Raw genomic sequence first — 19,736 nt, 5'->3', positions numbered from 1 at the left:
CAGAAATGCCCCAAATGTAATCTGAAAACGATGTTTTTATGAAAACTAAAGGTGCAGAAGTAGTCATCAGTCATCACAGGACCAACACCAACAAACGATTTAGAATCAGCCTGTGGGAGGAAACCAGAAGAGAACACGTGCTGGTTTTGGGTGGAAATATTAATGAAAATTAATCCAAAAGTAGTGTATAGCTTTTAGCATTTAGTTTTATTTTAAATGTGCTGCCATATGAATGAAAGTGCCATAACATTTGTTGTGCAAACACACTTTTAACATCAGCATCTTTATGTAGTTTTTATGTAGAAGCCTCGCTCCACTGTCTGTTTCCTTGAATGACTTGCTGCTATCAGTTGTGTTTTGCCTTTAAGTGATATTTTAGACTGGAACTACTACGCTGAGAAGACAATTCAACTTGGCAGTGTTTACAGATGACTTTGGTTCTGTCGACTCCGCCGTCTGGAAGAACTTTAAAATGAAAATGGCCGAGTAAAAGTTCCGTACCCTTCTCCAGGTTTGGTGGATCCGCCGATTACTTTCTTTTCCGGTTCCGCAGCAGACAGCAACAGACTTTTACAAAATAAAAGCCTGTGAGCAACAGACTTTTACAATAATAAAATAAATAATAAAACAGGGGGGGTCCGTGGCGTAGTGGGTTGAGCAGGCGCCCCATGTACAGAGGCTATAGTCCTCGCTGCATCGGACGGCCCTGTGCTGCGTGTCGTTCCCCCTCTCTCTTCCCCCTGATTCCTGTCTCTCTGAACTTTCCTATCCATTAAAGGGACAATAGCCCCCAAATTTAAAAAAAAAATATATATATTTAAAAAATATAATAAAACCTGCGTTAATGCGTGATAAAATATTTGTCGGCGTTAAATAATTAGCGAGTTAACGCGACAATAAAGAGTTAACTCGCCCAGCCCTAATACTTTTGTTAGTTCCTCCTGGAGGACGACGTCATACTTCCGCTGCTGCAGCTGTGAAATACTGGCACGAACACTCCAGCAGTGATGTAGAAAAAACTCACCGGATTTGAACATAATTCAACATGAAGAGTTCTCACCTCGCCGATAGAACGACATGAAAAGTTTAAAGAGAACCTGCAGGAAGACAACAAAATGACTGAGTCATAAACTCAGAGTAACCCGTGTAAAACAGCCCAGCTGGTGTTCAGTCTAACTGTTTCATTTGTAAAGGCACAATCATGTGACAGATTGTGCTGATATGTGTGAACACAGAGCTAAAACACAACATCTACCTTAACGGCCACCATCGACGACATTTCCCTGGAGAGCTCTCTGATGCTACCAGGTTTTGTTTACATGCCATCAATCTGCAGCGCAGGTCCACCGAGTCTTTGTTAATTGCTCCATGTGGGTGACAGCTGCATTCATCCTCCCACCCCCCGTCTCTCTTCCTCCTCATCTTCCCCCTCTCTAAGGGATGGAACGCCGTCTTTAATGCTGCCGGACTGTCTCCGAGCCTGGAAAATGGTGTGATGTGAGCGGTCCGAGAGTCTGAGAAGAAATCGACGTGCAGTGATGGATGCACCTCTGACATTTGTGTCAATAGTTTTCATTTCATCCTGACGTCAGAGGCTCAGAAGTGTGTCGATACTTCACAACCTGCCGGCGTCTTCCCGGAGCCAGAAGGAGGCCGCAGAGGGCTTTAAGCTGGACCGAAAGAGCACCAAGGTTTCGGGTGACATTCTCGTGTTTTTGCATAATTGATGAATGAATAACTTGAAACTTACTATGCTGTTTATGGTCATTACGTCTTCAGCCGTAGCCATTTGATATCTTTAAATAATCCATATGCTGTTGGTCACTGGAAATAGCAGCTTTTTTTAAGTGTTCTGTGGAATTCAAATTGGAAAGCAAAGCCAATCCTGGTAATAACGCATGCTAACGTGATGCTAAAGACTGTCGATGAAGAGTTAAAGGATAAGATCGGTTTTTTGACATTGGGCCCTTGATTTCACATTATAACATGATGTTCTACTCACCCCTGCTTGTTGTTGAACATTTGGAGCTGTTCCGAAGATATTCGCGAGGCGTCTGGCTGCTCTCTTGAGATATTCGGCCATGAAACGGTTTCCTATGGGCAAGCTTATACAGGCACAAACTATGCTGTTTATAATTTATTAATTACTGTACATTAGCACTGATAACATGGAGGTGCGTCGCTTACTTAAAAAAATCCGGGTTAGGTAATTTTGATTTTTTTGTCGTAAAGTGGGTGTTACTGACGTCATCATCGTGCTACTACCACAGACAGCCCACAGACCTGCTGCCTATTTATTCATTCGGCTAAAATTCAAAATTAGTAACCCGGATTTTTTTAAGTAAGCGACGCACCTCCACGTTATCAGTGCTAGTGTAGAGTAATTAATAAATTATAAACAGCATAGTTTGTGCCTGTATAAGCTTGCCCATAGGAAACCGTTTCATGGCCGAATATCTCAAGAGAGCAGCCAGACGCCTCGCGAATATCTTCGGAACAGCTCCAAATGACCAACAACAAGCAGGGGTGAGTAGAACATCATGTTATAATGTGAAATCAAGGGCCCAATGTCAAAAAACCGGTCTTATCCTTTAAGAGCAGCTGAATGACATTTTCTGTCCAGTATATTATCTGTGTTGTTTGTTTGTTTCCCATGCTTCACCCTTTCCAGCCAGCAGAGGTCCTCAGTCTGTCAGCCGGCACCTGGTCACCTGCCCGAAGACTCCAGTCCAACATCTGGCTTCTGAGTACTGATGGAAAGTGTTTAACACAAAATTACTCTGACAGATCCTCCAATTAAAACAACAAATAGGTCTTTTGTTTGTCCTCTGAAGTATCATCCCCACAAATGGCTGCCGACAGCCGCGCCTGTTACAGTGTTTGCTGCTCGGTCTGCACTTCGGTCTGCACAGCAGGCAGTGATACTAAGGGAGAGAAAATAGGGCGAAGCAATTGTGAGGTCTGACTTTTTCTGGAGGGACGATTTTGCAAATGTATTACTCTTTTGAACACATAATAGCCTCATTCCCTTCTGCAGTGCCTAGAACCTTTTCAGGAACGGAGACGTTTTTTCCCTCATTCGCACAAACAGGAACTCTGGAACACGGCCCTAAGGTCTGGAACCATTTCAGCTCCTTCTCCTCAGCTGGGTCTGTTCTGGTTTCCATAGGAACACATCTGACGGAGGTGTTTGGTGGTTGGTAGCTCCGCCCCTTGTCATGTTGTCAGGCTGAAATGTTTCCTCATACGACACGGACACAACCTGCGTGTGTTTAATAAGTTAAACCTCCACGTGGTCTCCTTTGTCTGCGGCGCTCTGCTCTCCTTCCTTCATGAAACCAAGAAGTATGGCCTGCGCTCCATCCTGCGTCTCCTGACTCTCTCTGTGAGCTCTGCCAGCCTCCATGTTAGACGCCCGATGTGATCGTCCATGATTAATATCACCATCATGCAGACCATAAACACGGTGGCCTCCCCGCTCTCCATGTTAGCTTCTTGGTGGTGTTTTTTTCTTCTCTCCTTACTTTTACCAGGTTTTGTTTTGTTCTGTTTTGTTGTTGAATGTGGCGCTAAAGTAACTCGTCGCTGTCGCAGACGGCTGCGTCGCATCAGTCCCTTTCAGGTCCCGACTCATGTGGGAATGTAGACTGAAACAGTTCCCCTGGGTAAGGGCTAGCCTGGCTGACGCGTCCACATCTCGATGAGATGGTGGTCTGGGAACTAGGTGTGCATTTTCTCGTATTTGAGGCGTGGTTTACGAATGCCTAGAGCCGTTTATTGGACGCTACGAATGTCTATCAAATGGCGTCTAGTTCTTCCCATGCTGCTTTGCGTGCGATTCATTGCCAATTGTATTACTTATACCAGATGACGTATGTAGAGCGACAGAAATTCGACCAATGAAATCTTTCAACGCCAAATTTTGCTCTTTTTTAAGTAAACTTGCGTTCTAAGCTACTTAAAACACTTTCTAAGGCTGCATCGAACGGTAGCGTTGTGTCCGCTGCCATGTTGGATTGACACTCTACAAGCTTCGGTGTCACGCATAGACGTCGTCATCGTCTTGCTGCCCCCCCGTTCTGTGATTGGTTCCCTAACTCCGGCAAAAATAAGGGCGGTGGTTTCCAGGCTGACTTTGCAGTGTCAATGAAATCGCGCGCAAAGCAGCATGGGAATTCCCAGGCTAGGAATTCGGAATTCGAAGGGGACCATTGTTTTCAGAAGCAAGACGCTTTATTTTTTAAACCCCAGCCAACAAGCCGGACTACCTTCATCAACACCAAAACGAGGCTGGAACTCTGCTCACAGGACGCAGCAGGGGGTTAGAAAATGTTCATAAATATATACAAAGATATTGCTGATATGGGGTGTCATACAGCTTCATGTCAAAAGAGGCGAACTATCCCTTTAAGTCAGGAGCAACGTTCAGACTTAACTGCAGTAAGAAACCGCAGCCAAGTGCTAAATCTATTCAAATGTATGAGTACAAGTGGGTAAAGAAGTGCAAATGAAGTGTGAGTTGGGTGTGTTAAGGTGTTAGAGATGTAAGGAGAGGAATCTTTAAGAGATTCACAAAGGGAGAGGCGGACGCCCCCTGCTCTGATAGCATTATGCTAGCTTGTTCCAACTTCATGCAGGCACTCTGAATTGAGAATTGAGCCTCATGCATCTGAAAGGCAGTAGGATGATATTCACAAGAGGAATGCAGTAGTCCAGAGGGGGGGCAGTAAGTCTGTATGAATGAGTTTAGATAGTCAGCTGCAGACCCAGAAATCCCTGTGAAGATTAGCATTAGTGACTTGATTTGATTGATTTGTGCAGCCGTGGTTAGAAAGTGGGGGTCAGTGTTAATGTTACTGTACAGTACTCAGGTTTTAAGCCCAAAATGCAGTGTTTTTTTTCTGATTACACAGGTGAATCCCATCACAGCTACCCTGAAAACCTGGTCAGACAAGGTGAGTCACTCATGTCTGATGGCCCTACGCTGTGTCTGTCTGTCTGGTGAACGCAGAGCTGAAGGGGGGGGGGCGGAACAAGGCCCCCGGGATGCCATGAAAGACCCGAGGGCACCGGCTGTCCTTCAGAGCATGTGCTGCCCATCAGGGAGGTCACTGCCTGCATGTCTGCTGCCTGAGCTTTTTCAGTGGAGAAAATCCTCATCACAGATTTCCCTGCCGCTGTTCCAGCAGATAAAATACATGAAATGATCGAGTGAAAACTCTGAGCCGTGCCGCTGGGTTAACTGGGAAGAAGTCAGTCAGGAATGACCACACATGGTCAACCGAGACATTTGGTGACAGCAAAGATAAGAAATGATTAGGGCTGGGCGAGTTAACTCGTTATTGTTGCGTTTTTTTTTTTTTTTTTTCTTAGTTTATTTGACAGGGACAATACAATCGGACATAGCTACAAATCCAAGCTTGTAGCTGATGTGATGCATATAGAGTTTAGCAACAAGTGCTAATTTGCAACTCCCGTCCCTGGTTAGGCTTTTCTATGCTGACACAAAATTAAAATAGACATTAAAATAAACCTAAAATAGAAACCTAAAATAGACATTAAAATAAACCTAAAATAGAAACCTAAAATAGACATTAAAATAAACCTAAAATAGACATTAATTTACATAAGAACCTTAATCTATAAATACAACAGTGCAGTTCAAACTTTCATCTCATTCATTCACTCTCACATTTTTACAAGTGTGTACAGTTTTGGTTTGTTTTAAGCCAACATTTAAGTTTAAAGGTGAACAATTTAAACTCACTGATGGACTTAATATCTGTGGGCAGTGAGTTCCAGAGTTTACAGCTTTTGAAAGAAAAGACCGACTGTCCAAACGATGTTCTGCACTTAGGGATTGTACAGTTGTGGTTGGAGCTGCCTCTTGTTGTCCTGCTGCTGTTTGGTCTCTTTATAAATTCCCTGAGTGGTTCTGGAGCCAAATTGTGAAAGCATTTAAAAAATAATTTGAGAAAACACAAATTGCTAAAACTGTCAAAGCTCAACAAATTATGTTTGTAGAGGATTTGACAATGGTGATAACGGATTGGTTTTCTGTCCATAATTTTGAGTGCTTGATTGTAAAGTGAACCAATGCGCTTTGTGGCTGAGGGAGCTGCCTGGGCCCATGCTGTCATGCAGTAGGAGATATGAGAAAATATCATCCCATGCATGTACAGCAGGGCCGCCTGGTTTGGAATGAAGTGCCTAATAAGTCTAAAGCAATTTATATTTCTTTGAATTGTTTTGGATATTTTCTTTATGTGTGCATCAAATTTTAGTTGTGGGTCAAGAACCAATCCTAAATATTTCATTTCATTTACCTGTTGTATTTTGCAATTTTGAAAAACTATTTTAAAATTTTGATCTAATTTTTGTTTTCTGATTGAAAAACACATAGAGACTGTTTTTGTAAGATTAGGGACTAATTGATTTTTGAAGAGCCACTGACTAACCTCAGCCATGCATGCTGATAAAACATCTGCAGCTTGCTCTGGTGTCTTTGTGGCTGCATAAAAAACTGCATCGTCCGCGTAAAGTTGGCAGCGGACACCTGGGCAAATCAAAGGCAGATCGTTTATAAAGAGACTGAAAACCAGTGGCCCTAGTATGGAGCCCTGAGGTATGCCCATTGAGATGTTTCTCTGAGAGGATTTGTCCTGGGCCACTCTCACACACTGCTCCCTATCCTGCAGGTAGGAAGTGAACCACTGCATGGCCTCAGGGGAGATCTTAAATGTTAACTCGTTAGTTATTTAACGCTGATAAATATTTTATCGTGCATTAATGTAGGTTTTTAAAAAAAAAAAAATATATATATATATATATATATATATATATATATATATATATATATATATATATATATATATATTTTTGGGGCTTTTGTGCCTTTAATGGATAAGAAAGTTCAGAGAGACAGGAAGCAGGGGGCAGAGAGAAGAGGGAACAACATGCAGCACAGGGCCATCCGATGCAGGACTTGAACGAGGACTATAGCCTCTGTACATGGGGCGCCTGCTCAACCCACTACGCCACAAACCACCCCTGTTTTATCATTTGTTTTATTTTGTAAAAGTCTGTTGCTCACAGGCTTTTATTTTGTAAAAGTCTGCTGCTGTCTGCTGTGGAACAGGAAAAGAAAGTAATCGGCGGATCCACCAAACATGGAGAAGGGTACGGAACTTTTACTCGGCCATTTTCATGTTAAAGTTCTTCCAGACGGCGGAGTCGACAGAACCAAAGTCATCTGTAAACACTGCCAAGTTGAATCGTCTTCTCAGCATAGTAGTTCCAGTCTAAAATATCACTTAAAGGCAAAACACACAACTGATAGCAGCAAGTCATTCAAGGAAACAGACAGTGGAGCGAGGCTTCTACATAAAAACTACAGAAAGATGCTGATGTTAAAAGTGTGTTTGCACAACAAATGTTATGGCACTTTCATTCACACTGGAAAAAATCAAAGTCTTACCAAATATATTTGTGTCATTTCTAGTCAAAATATCTCATTACACTTAATATAAGACACAACTGCCTAACAAGTACCATTTCAGCCAGATATAGGGACTTGTTTGAAGACAATACATCTGGAATATCTTGTTAAATGAAAAAGTCTTGAAAACAAATTGTTTTGAGTCACATATCATATGACATTTTTGACATTTGAAGAGGTTTTTAAGCTAATTTCAAGATCACTTTTATCTCAAAAGTCCCAAATATCACATTTTATTTCAAGAAATCTTGACAAGCTGATTTTCACTAGTTCCATTGGCAGATTTTTTTTGCTTATTTCAAGCAAAAACGTCTCGTATTTGTTGTTTTTTTACTTATTTTTGGAGGGGCATTTTTTCCATTGCAAATGGCAGCATATTTAAAATAAAACCAAAGGCTAAAAGCTATACGCTACTTTTGGATTCATTTTTGGATTTTGCGTACAAATGCGATTAATCGTGATTAATCAGGGAAATCATGTGATTAATTAGATTAAACATTTTAATCGTTGCCCAGCCCTGGAAATGATGCGTATCTTGAGCTGTAAGTCTCGATCCTATAGATTTTCCTTTGTGTTCTTTGTGTCTGAGCTTGTCAGCCATGATGACTGTGCACTCCCCCACCAGCTGCGTATTAGTATTCCAGTCACAGGCGAGGAGGAGCTGCAGTGTGACGGGCAGTCCGTGTAAACACACAGCGAGCGCCGGGAGAGACTTTCCCGAAAGGTAAATACAAACGACAGGAGAGTCTCTAAACCCCTCTGAGCATCACCGCCATGAACAGGAGCCACTGGAGGATGGCTCAAAAGATAAAAACCCTTCTCCTCACAGACAATTTTTCCTGCGTGGACCGGATCAATTTTCCTCTGTGACCTTTACACTGAGCCCGTGTTTCATCCCAGCTCATCCGGCAGCAGCTGAACCGGAGCTTGATCCAATCAGACTTGCTCTCTGCACACCAGATAACAGGAGCACGTTATTTCTTGGAAAAGCTGGATGAAATCTTGAAATAGGGACAGCAAATGTTTATTGTTCAATAACCGCTGAGAATCTCACCCCTGCATCGAGCTATCTCCTCCTCCTCCTCCTCCTCCTGGATACAAAAAAATTGATTCGAGCTTCACTTCCCTTATTTCTACTCAAACCACCGACGTCAATAAGAGAATAAGAGCCCAGCCATAGCCACAGATGAATGACAAAACCTTTCCTGGTGTTTAAAAGGATAAAGCTGACGTGCTCCTTAATTAGCGCAAACAAAGATGGTATAATCCGCCTCTCATTCCAGAATCAGCCTCCATTGAGAGACGTTTGCTGGTGCTGAGCTGCATCTTGATGTCAGCCTCTTTGAAGCCGACGCCTCGGGGCAATGTGGCCTCTTGAACCTGTTTACTGTCAGGGGAACAGCTGATCTTTTTTTTACAGGCTGAAATAGCCTCACTCTACACACTGCATATATATATATATAAAAATACCTTTTTCTGATTTCTCATTCCTCAGTCTTTGCCTTGAGAAAAAGCAACAGAGGAAATCACACAGCGGTTCTATTCTGATTCTCTGAATACCCAAATTAAACTCAACCAGAATACCCTTTGGAAAACATCATTAATGCGGTTTAAGCTTTGTCTAAATCAACACAGTCAGAAAAACAAGCAGAAAATGCAGATCATACAGAACAAACCAGGACTGAGACTTGATGACATTAATATTAATGAAAGAGGAGAAAACTTAAGCAAGTGCTGGATGAATGCACGAAGCACCGCCTAATATTAAATACTTTACTTTTGTCAAGACAAAACTTGAAAAAATAGGATTTATTTGTGATTTTCTTCGTGAGTACAACACATTTGTACCAAGGGAAGTGGTACTTTGAGTTAAATGCTACTGGAAAAATGAGTAAACTTTGAATTTTATCTAAAAGAGACTATGACAAGTCATCGTCTCAGTCATCCCAAGTTACCAACTCAGAAATCAGACTTCTTTTGTTGGAAAAAGTCAATCGTGGTCAGTGAAAGCGGCGTTAACTAGAGAAGCAGCTCTCAGATGGAGCTTTTCCCGATGACATCACTAAGTAACGACTATTTAAAGGTTAAAGTAAGACGGTGCATGGATAAGCTGTGTTACGTTACTTCAAAAAAGCAGGTTTGTAATCATGACAAGTGTTTTCTCCGTTATTTTGCAGGTGATACAGAGCTGCGTTAGTGTAACAAACCAATGAAATAATCACATCCCGACTCACTGAAGTTTCATCCGATTGGAGAGATGTTTGGTTTATTTTTGGGTGTTTATATGAATCTTTGAATTGAAAAGTCAGGTTCTCAAACTAAAAAATAAAGTTTTTCTTTTTCCAGTTAACTTTTCTTTAAACGCTCCTCAGTCTCCCAGCCGTCTGAGCGACTATCTGCTAATGCTTCTGCAGTCCCAGTCAATAGATGCTTAAATATCTCAAGGGAGAATGTTGAACTTCTTGTAGTATTTTTCAACTGTGTTTACAGTCGAGTCAAATTTATTTATATAGCACATTTCATGTACAAAACAATTCAAAGTGCTTCACATAAAATAAAATCATTGCAGCAGGGAGTGGAAGAAGCATTAAAATACATAAAAGAATATAAAGAGAAACAAATAAAATCAGTCCAGATAAATTCAAAGATATCGTGCAGATTTCATGCATAGACACATGAGAACAGAAATGTCTTTAACCTGGATTTAAAAATGTCTCCATTTGGTGAAAGTTTAATCTCCACTGGCAGTTTGTTCCACTTGTTTACAGCATAACAGCTAAATACTGCTTCTCCATGTTTAGTCTGGACTCTGGACTGGACCAGCTGACCTGAGTCCTTGGATCAAAGAGCTCTGCTGGCTTTATATTCTCTGAACAGATCGCAGATGCATTCTGGGGCCTAAACCGTTCTGGGATTTGTAAACCATCAGCAGGCTTTTAAAATCTATTCTGTGACTGACTGGAAGCCAGAGGAAAGATTTTAAAGCTGCTGTGATGTGTTCAGATCTCTCAGTCCGGGTTAAAACTCCAGCAGCAGCGTTCTGGATGAGCTGCAGATGTTTATAACAACAACAGAACCCATAGTTGTCTGGAGTATATGGCACATGGTTGCACGGTCCAACCAGTCTCGAGATAATGAGAGATAATGCTCTCTTTTGTTTGTCTTTAGCAGGACTGAAATGTGAAATCCTCACATCAGAGTGGATGGAGATACAGCCGAGGATACAAAGGGGCGAGATAAGGTGGAAAAGTGTATCGACTGGGAGGGAAGGAGGGTTTAGACAGCTGGAAACAGGAGGGACCTTGAACAGACAAAAGAAAGCCGTCAACTGTTGAAGTGATAATTGATCTTTTATCAGGAAAATAATTAATGGAAAATGCTGAATTATTCATGAAATATCAGAAAAACTGGAGCCGAGCCAAGCAAAACAAAGAGAGTCAGAACACGGGCTATTTCATTGGGGAGATGGTGAAATATGGTGAAACTGTTGATCTATTCCGGCTCAGTGGAACATTTTTTTCAGCGGGAAACAGAGATCTGAGACCCTGAGAGGATGCAGAGATGGGTTCATGTATGACAAAAACTGTTCCTAACAAAGTAGAATAACACTGTTCGACTTTAATGTTCATAAGCTTAAAAATGTATTTACACATTTTACATGGAGGCACAAGGGTTCAGAGAATTATATCTATTTACTTTCCCTTAAAGAGTTGGATGATAAACCAATTAAACGCCATCTGCTGCATCCCTGTTTTAACCCATCGTGACGTCACACGAGCCTTTCAAGACATTCTAATAACTTTGAAAAAACCAAACCATGCAGAATATGTTTTGGTGGGCAGTTTAGTTTGCTGAAAACCTTTTTTAGTTTTAGACAGCTTTTAAAATTAATCCTCAGGTTGTTATTGGTTAATCGATGAAGTTCTGAGGGCAACTGGCTGTTTTTTTTTAGTGTTTTCGGAGACTCAGGCCAGCTGTTTCCCTCTGTTCCAGCCTTTGTTCGAGGTTAATCCTTCCTGCCTCATCACCACATTTAAAGGAATAGTTTTATAATCTGGGAAATCACACAACCCTTCTGTCTCTTCTTTCAGCTTAAGGCTCTCCAAAGATGAGACGTCCTAACTGTGTTGACGAAGTTACTGCACTGGAAAAAATGCCCCTCAAAACATAAGTAAAAAAACAACAAATACGAGACGTTTTTGCTTGAAATAAGCAAAAAAATCTGCCAATGGAACTAGTGAAAATCGCCACCTGCCAACAGCTGCGCCTGTTATGCTGCGTGTACATCAAGAGCGACCTACGCTACCTGAGCGCCGGAAATCATTATTTCTCTATGGAGGGTGAGCTACCTGCGCTACCAGAGCGGATTCCAGCGATTAAACTCAAGCTAACTTTATGGTAATGAGCTATGACGCGTTTCGGCGAAAACCAATGACAATCCACAGATTGTAGGGGTCCGACAATCCGCGGGGTTCGCGGAAACAGACGTGTAAACTTTAGTTCCTATCCAAACAATAGTCGTTTAATCCTGAGACTGTTGCAATTGCCGTCTCGAGTGCTTCAATACAATAGTGTAGTAACCCCACGCATACCTTTCTCACTGCAATTAAGTTTTATTTCAGATTTATTTTGGATTTTATTTCTAATTTAGTTTATTTTTCACCGCTGCCTCTGCTATTCCTGCTCTTCTCAGGTGTTCCTAATGTAGTTTTACATAATTTGTAACGTGATGTATATTTTGTGTTACAAATTGTAAATAACAACACGTTTATTCGTGTCCCTGCCCTCTCTTTCCTCATGTTCTTTTCTCACGGGGGTGCTGCACAGCCGCGGGGCCTTTAAGAATTGAACATTCTAAATGTGACGTCACGAGCGAACAAAGCTACCAAAGCAAATTCACAAGCGAAGCTTCTCCAGCCGGAGGTCGCTCTTGGTGTACACGTAGCATTACGGTGTTTGCTGCTCGGTCTGCACTTCGGTCTGCACGGTCTGCACAGCAGGCAGTGATACGAAGGGAGAGAAAATAGGGCCAAGCGATTGTGAGGTCTGACTTTTTCCTGGAGAACCATTTTGTGATGCAAATGTATTACTCTGTTGAACGCATATTGTTTTGAGAAGCAAAACGCTTTATTTTTTAAGCCCTAGCCAACTAGCCGGACTACTTTCGTCAACGCCAAAACGAGGCTGGAACTCGGCTCACAGGACGCAGCAGGGGGTAAGAAGATGTTCATAAATGATGTTGCTGATATGGGATGTCATACAGCTTCATGTCAAAAGAGGCGAACTATCCCTTTAAAGTGACACATCCAGCTTAATTCACTCATCATGTGGAGAACGACTGTGACACAGATGATCAGTGTCCTCTGGAGTGAGGCCATGAGTCTGAAAGACTCCATCACAGAAAACAAAATGAGATTGTGTTTCATTAAAAAAAGAGGACAAGAGACGCAAAGCAGAACAACTCAGACTGAAAAGAGCGTCTCTGCAGACGAGTGCAAACAATCGAACAATTCCTCCATCCAGATTCACCACGAAAGCCAATAACTGTCCCCGGACAGTAAGAAACGTGCCGCACAAACACAGTGCTTTCGAATTCAATGAACTCCAGCTCACCTTTGACTTGAGAGGAAAACTGAGCGGTGTGTCTGGTCTCAAACAGCTGCAGCTCCTTATTCAGGTCAAAAACGGACAGATCAACGTTCCAGGAGCGCAGACCTGAGAAAGGGAAATGCACAACATCTGACTCCGCCGTCTCAAACCGAAAAGACATCACATATTTCTATTTTCTGCTTGGTTTTATACCAAAGGAAACACTGTGGACACAGTAAAGAGTGTAACGGTGGAATCTTTATAAGAAGCTCCTGCATGTGGATGATTATACCTTTACGGAAATAAGCAGTATAATATACGTATAGATAATACGAATATGTTTTTACTTATTCTTCTCTTTATTTATTACCTACCGTAAAGCACTTTGGTACATCGTAAGGATTGTCTGTAAAGGGCTGTATAAATAAAGTACATTTACATTTACATAGGAGGCTGAAGTTGTTACACTAGAAAAAATCTAAATCTTACCAAGTATATTTGTCTCATTGAGTATCTCATTACACTTAATATAAGACACAACTGCCTAACAAGTACACTTTCAGCCAGATATAGGGACTTGTTTTAATACAATACATCTTGAATATCTTGTTAAGTGAAAAAGTCTTGAAAACATCTTATTTTGAGTCATATTTCACATGAAACAAGCTTTTTTTTTACATTTGAAGAGGTTTTTAAGCTAATTTCAAGATCACTTTTATCTCAAAAGTCCCAAATATCACATCTTATTTCAAGAAATCTTGACAAGCCGATTTTCACTAGTTCCATTGGCCGATTTTTTTACTTATTTCAAGCAAAAACGTCTTGTATTTGTTGTTTTTTTACTTATTTTTGGAGGGGCATTTTTTCTAGTGCAGTCGGCAGCATTACAGCTTCGTCCTGCAGTTTGCTCATAATAAAGAATGTTCTGCTGGTTTTAACATTCAAATCTTTGTCCATTTAAATCCAAAGATGTACTGGAGAGCTGCAGGAATCAGATTGTGCAGTATTCAGCTGTACATCCAAGGTTTTTCCAGTTAACTCCACCACATTTCAAGGTAAACTGGATGAGTTTTTTTACTCTGACAATATCATTTTTGGTGAAGATTTGTACTGGGGTAACTTGTTGGATGTCTAAAACATGATGTCGTGGCACCGAGCAGTGTACAAAGTACCCAGAACTGATTCAGAATCAGCATATTTTACATTTCACTCCATTAAATATGCACTTTATTCTACCTTTTAGTTAAGTATAAGCAACAGTTTTGGGACAGAGTTACACTTTTGCTGCAAAATAAATCTTTCCGAACAGTTAGTTGAATTTAACAGATCGACAGAGCTTGAGCGGGGCGTCTGCAGCCCCCCCGTCTGAGCTCTCCTCCGCAGGCTCACCTTGTGTGATCTGTTCCCTGGCAGCTTCGAGGTGGTGGCCGGTGGGAATCTCTCCGATCACGATCAGCATTCGATAGTTTCTGTGCTGGAATGCAGCTCCGGTGCGGTGTTGTCCATGGTGCTGAACAGACTCCTCAGGTTCCGCCCGCTCCGCCGAGGCTGTTGCAGCGCTGGAGATTTCCATGGTAACAGTGCCACTAGTGGACGCCGAGCTCTTTTCCATCTCCATGACAACTGCATCCAGAGCGAGCACCATGACGGTGCAGGATGAGGCGGGAGGGGTTGGTGGGTGTGGTTTTCGTGGAAAGGGAATGTTTGATTGGATCGCAGGTTATGTGGCTATTTGATGTCACAGCTTGTCATTGGACAGAAGGAGTGGAAGGATGTGAGATTTAATGTCCATCATATTTTCTACACAAGACAGCTGGAGCGTTCTGTTGCCACTACGATTGTGCAGCCACTGAACATTTCTAAAAAACAATTATCTCAAATGTTCATAATTTCATTAGGTTTCGAACCAATCTCAAACATAATCTTCAAAGGGAGTCATCAGTGTTACTTACATGATCCTGTGTGAGATTTTAAAGCCTACCAAAGGGACAAAAAGAGAACTGGAACTAAGAAGTTTGTGGCTCACAAAGGTTCTATTTATATCAGTGTCACTGCAAGTACCAGCCAATGTGCTTTGATTACTAAACTGATATGTCTTTGTTCCCCTCACGAACAAAAACAACGCTTCATCTGTGCAGAATAAGACTGACAAAGGCTCGCAGCTACGATGGAAACGCAGATATTTTAGGCTTGCCGGGTCATTTGGTCTGCAACACAAAAGATGCAAGTTGCTATTATGGTGATGACAAATGTGGTAGTGTGAGTCTGATGAAAGCTGTGAGAATAACTCAAGAATAAGTTTGATTTCTTATAGTTACAAGACTAAAGTCTACTCTCATCTGTGTTGTCCAATAGGTCCATTTGATGGTTTCTAATGTGAATATTCTGGACTACAGTTGACACTGGTTTTAGGATATTACTTTGAACATGATCAATGAAGAGTTCTTCTGACTATACTGTAAGGATTTATCTGGAACCAATGGGTTTGGGGCTGCAATAGAAATGGTTGGATATTATCTATCTGCCACTTTATCAGGATTTAAACTGTAAAGTTAAAGAGAAGAATTGAGCCAGAGATGCTCTTCCATTTGTTACTTATTTGTAAATATTTTTTTGATGACCGTGGAACTTGTTTTACAGCTTTGGGAGCACATTTTCCTAAAAGGCTGGATGACCGATGTGTTCCCTGCCCTGTGGACGTCGGTATGTTCTGGGGAGTCAAAAGGAAAGCATGAGCCAAGGGGGGGTGGAGCGAGTTGGACAAAACAAAAACAGCCGCTATGTCTTAAAGGAGAAGTTTGGTTTTTTAAAACCTGGACCTTATTTCTGGCATAAAATACCTTCATCTACTCACCGATAACAGTTTGGTGAAAGTCGGCGTCCTTCGGAAGATATTTAGATCACTGGAGATCGGCGTATTTCCATATAACGGGAGAGAACAGGGCAGAGACAATACAGCCTCTAAATAAGGCATTATCTGTCTTTATTTCACCAATATTTTAAGACCAATGAATGAATGAACACGCACTATTGCACTGTTAGCTCAGAGCTGCCGTGTTGTTGTTATCTGGGGCTATCAGGGGACTTATAGGAAGCTTTCTACACACTCGTCTACTGGGATGACGTCATCGCCGCACCGCTGCAGCACAGCTCATACACTCCGTGCTCTGTAACGGTCGGCTAACTTCACACAGAGTTTGCTGCTGCTAGTTTTATCCAACATGGGTGGACGATGACTTTAGCCTCGTTTCCACTATGCAGTCCGGTACGGGTCGGTTCAGAACGGTTCGCTTATTTCAGTGTTTCCACTACCACCAAAGCGTACCGGTCCCATGGAACCCGTTATCATTCTGTAACCCTTTTGCTTGGGGTACCGATCACACAGGACCGGTTCCAGGCTCTGCTCTCCGTTGTTGGTGCGGAGGCTGTGCAGCGGGAGCTCGATGGCGCTGTGCCAAACCAAAATGTTTTCCAGCTGATTGCCGCAAAAATGGCAGAGAGTGGTTTCAACCGGACCGCGAGCCAGTGTCGCATTAAGCTGAAGAAGTTTCGGGGCGACCCCTGAGGGTCCCCTTTGTACAGTGGGAACGCAAAGCTGACCCCAAAGCAACCCGACCCGTACCGTACCGATACGAAGTGACCCGTACTGACAGTGGAAACGAGGCTTTTGAGTACGATGGAGTGAATGAGCTGTGCTGCAGTGGCGAGCGGCGATGACATCATCCCAGCAGACGTGTGAGTAGAAAGCTTCCTATGAGCCCCGGATTACAACAACATGGCAGCTATGAGCTAACAGTGCGCGTTCATTCGTTCATTGCTCTTAAAGTATTGGTGAAATAGACAGATAATGCCTTATTTAGAGGCTGTATTGTCTCTGCCCTGTTCTCTCCCGTTATATGGATATACGCCGATCTCCAGTGATCTAAATATCTTCCGAAGGACGCCGACTTTCACCAAACTGTTATCTGTGAGTAGATGAACGGATTTTATGCCACAAATAAGGTCCAGGTTTTAAAAAAAAAGAAAAGAACTTCCCCTTTAACATCTGCTGGAATGAACGAACCTGTGCTTTGGCAACAGGTGGGACACAAATACTGTAAAACCTGAACCAGGTGGTTTTATTGTTTGTTGCATCAGCTGCATTATTTTTCATTTCATTATTTGGTGAGATTCTGTGTGTTGAAGATGATTTAATTCGCTAAATAATTATTTCAAATTTCAATTAACATCCTACACAACAACACATCCAGAGGTGACCGTTCTTCTGTTTTTGAACAGAAAAGTGGGAGGAGGACACATGCTCACATGACCTGTTTCCACTTTCATGCAATATTTTTGGAGAATGTCTCCATGAAATTAGCAACGAAACGAATTAATACAAGAATCCACAGCCACAGAGTGCTGCTGTACGTTTAATGCTGAAAACAAGTGGCTTCAACAACAAAATCCCAAGAAACAGATGCAAGGTTCTCAGGTCTTTATTCGTTCATTCTGGTCTTGTATCACTCTGCATTTTAATAGGCCTTTAATCCTCTTAAAAGCAGTTTTTCTTGACCTGCATTTGCAGAACAGAGGTTGAGGCGCTGCCAGTATGACTGGGGCTGGTAGGCAGTGACATCTCCTGCCCCCATGATGGATGTCCGTGGAGTTTAATTTGGCTCCTCTTTGTGTAAATCACTTCTGAGGGAGATGTGTGTCACCAGGAGTGAGTCAGCAGTCTGCGTCGGATACTTCAGAGTGTCTGCTGGCCTCTGCTGGAAGGGGGAGGAGCTACAAGAGCACGTTTTAGATTTCTGATGCTTGCAAACAAAGAACAGAAATTAAATTTCAAACCATTTATCGCAGATAAAACTCTTGTTTATCAAGACTTCTTATCACAGGTTAAGGACATCAGTGTTTGACATTCATTAAATCGCCATGGTGTGGGGAAATATTGTAAACAAAACAAAAACAAAGGAATAATGTAACTAAAGAAGACATGTGAGGTAATTACACCTGACTATATGATGCCCTAATCATGCCATAATCTTGTAAATGTTGTAATATCTCTGGTCAAACTAAATGGATGTAAATACAAGTAAAAGAAACGACAAAAGTGATGCAAACTGTTGAGAACAAATGAAGAAAAATGTGTCTTTTTTATCAAATATTACACATTATCTCCCAGAATGTGGCTCCAGCTTTCCCTCCAAGTTTGGCAAACGAAGTAATGTTCATGAGTTCATGGTGGACTCAGTGGCTGCGAGGTGCCCAGGTCCTGTGGCTGCAGAACCAGCCCAGATCATCAGCCCTCCACCACCGTGCTTGACAGCTGGTGTGAGGTGTTTGTGCTGATATGCTGTGTTTGGTTTCCTCCAAACGTGCTGCTGTGCATTATGAGCAAACATCTCCACTTTGGTCTGGTCTGTCCAAAGGACATTGTTCCAGAAGTCTGGTGGTTTGTTCAGATGCAGCTTTGCAAACCTAAGCTGTGCTGCCATGTTCTTTTTAGAGAGAAGAGGCTTTCTCCTGCAGCCCTTCCACACAAGCCATACCTGTTCAGTCTGTTTCTAACTGTGCTGTCATGACCTTTAACCTTTAACATGCTAACTGAGGCCTGCAGAGTCTGAGATGTAGCTCTTGGGTTTCTGACCTTGGGGTGACCTTTAACCTTTAACATGCTAACTGAGGCCTGCAGAGTCTGAGATGTGGCTCTTGGGTTTCTGACCTTGGGGTGACCTTTAACCTTTAACATGCTGACTGAGGCCTGTAGAGTCTGAGATGTAGCTCTTGGGTTTCTGACCTTGGGGTGACCTTGCTGGGACGTCCACTCCTGGGGAGATTGACAGCTGTCCTGAATGTTTTCCACCTGTGAATAATCTTTCTCTCTGGACTCCAGATAGTTTGGAAACCTTGTAACCCTTCCCAGGCTGATGGGCAGCAACAGCTGCTTCTCTCAGATCATTGCTGATGTCTTTCCTCCTTGGCACCTGAATGCTAAGGGTGTACTTAGTTTTTTTTTCTTTATGTGTGTTTGTTTTGTTATGTTTTTGTTGAGTAAATGATTGCAGTGCCATTACTTAATGTGTTCTTGTTCCTCAGCAGTTGTATTTACCTCATGTTAAGACCTGGTAAGAATCTTATGATTTTTAATTCTTACGATATTAAAATCTTATTACTGAAACAGGGTGTTCTTTCTTTTTTTCACGTGGAAGTATACTGACACAGAGGCTGCATTTGGAGCTGTTGTACAGATAACAAATACATATCTGACCGAGTCTATTTTCTTTTGTAACGTCGCAGTTTTTAACAAACAGTTGGACAATGAAACTCTTCTTATTTACATTCAAACTGCGGCACCAAAAATGTGAAACCAAATGATGACTTCACTTTGCTTTGCGTCTCACTGTTAGACTTTTACGTGTCAGTACGACAGGTGAGGAGTAACTGACTAAAGTAAGAGCTGCTAACACTCCCGGTTAGAGTTAAAACAGACGCTGTCACGTCGAGATTTGACGCAAATGACTGAAATTCAGTTCAATTAATATCATTTTTTAATTTTTTGCTTGCATTTTTTTTTTCTTCCATTTCTGAACCAAACCGATCAGGCAGATGTTTTTTTCCCTCTTCACAGGAACTGAGTACGTACATCTCTAATAAAAAAAAAAAT

The 19,736-nt window shown here is 42.0% G+C and overlaps 1 protein-coding gene across 1 annotated transcript in view; it reads right to left on the bottom strand.

The window, feature by feature from the left end:
- The window catches only part of map1aa (microtubule-associated protein 1Aa), a 75,878-nt gene extending 61,146 nt beyond the window's left edge, over positions 1–14,732 (bottom strand). Inside the window, exons 1-2 of the mRNA XM_075466959.1 lie at positions 14,477–14,732; positions 13,112–13,213 (exon numbers count right to left, since the gene is read on the bottom strand). Coding sequence (XP_075323074.1) covers positions 13,112–13,213; positions 14,477–14,732 — 358 coding nt within the window. The remainder of the gene's footprint in view (positions 1–13,111; positions 13,214–14,476) is intronic.
- Between the last annotated feature and the right edge of the window lie 5,004 nt (positions 14,733–19,736).

This window comes from Odontesthes bonariensis, chromosome 1, assembly GCF_027942865.1.
Source record: "Odontesthes bonariensis isolate fOdoBon6 chromosome 1, fOdoBon6.hap1, whole genome shotgun sequence".
NCBI classification, from domain to species: domain Eukaryota; kingdom Metazoa; phylum Chordata; class Actinopteri; order Atheriniformes; family Atherinopsidae; genus Odontesthes; species Odontesthes bonariensis.
Note: the sequence above shows the minus strand (reverse complement) of the source record. Positions and strands in the feature narration are given on the sequence as shown.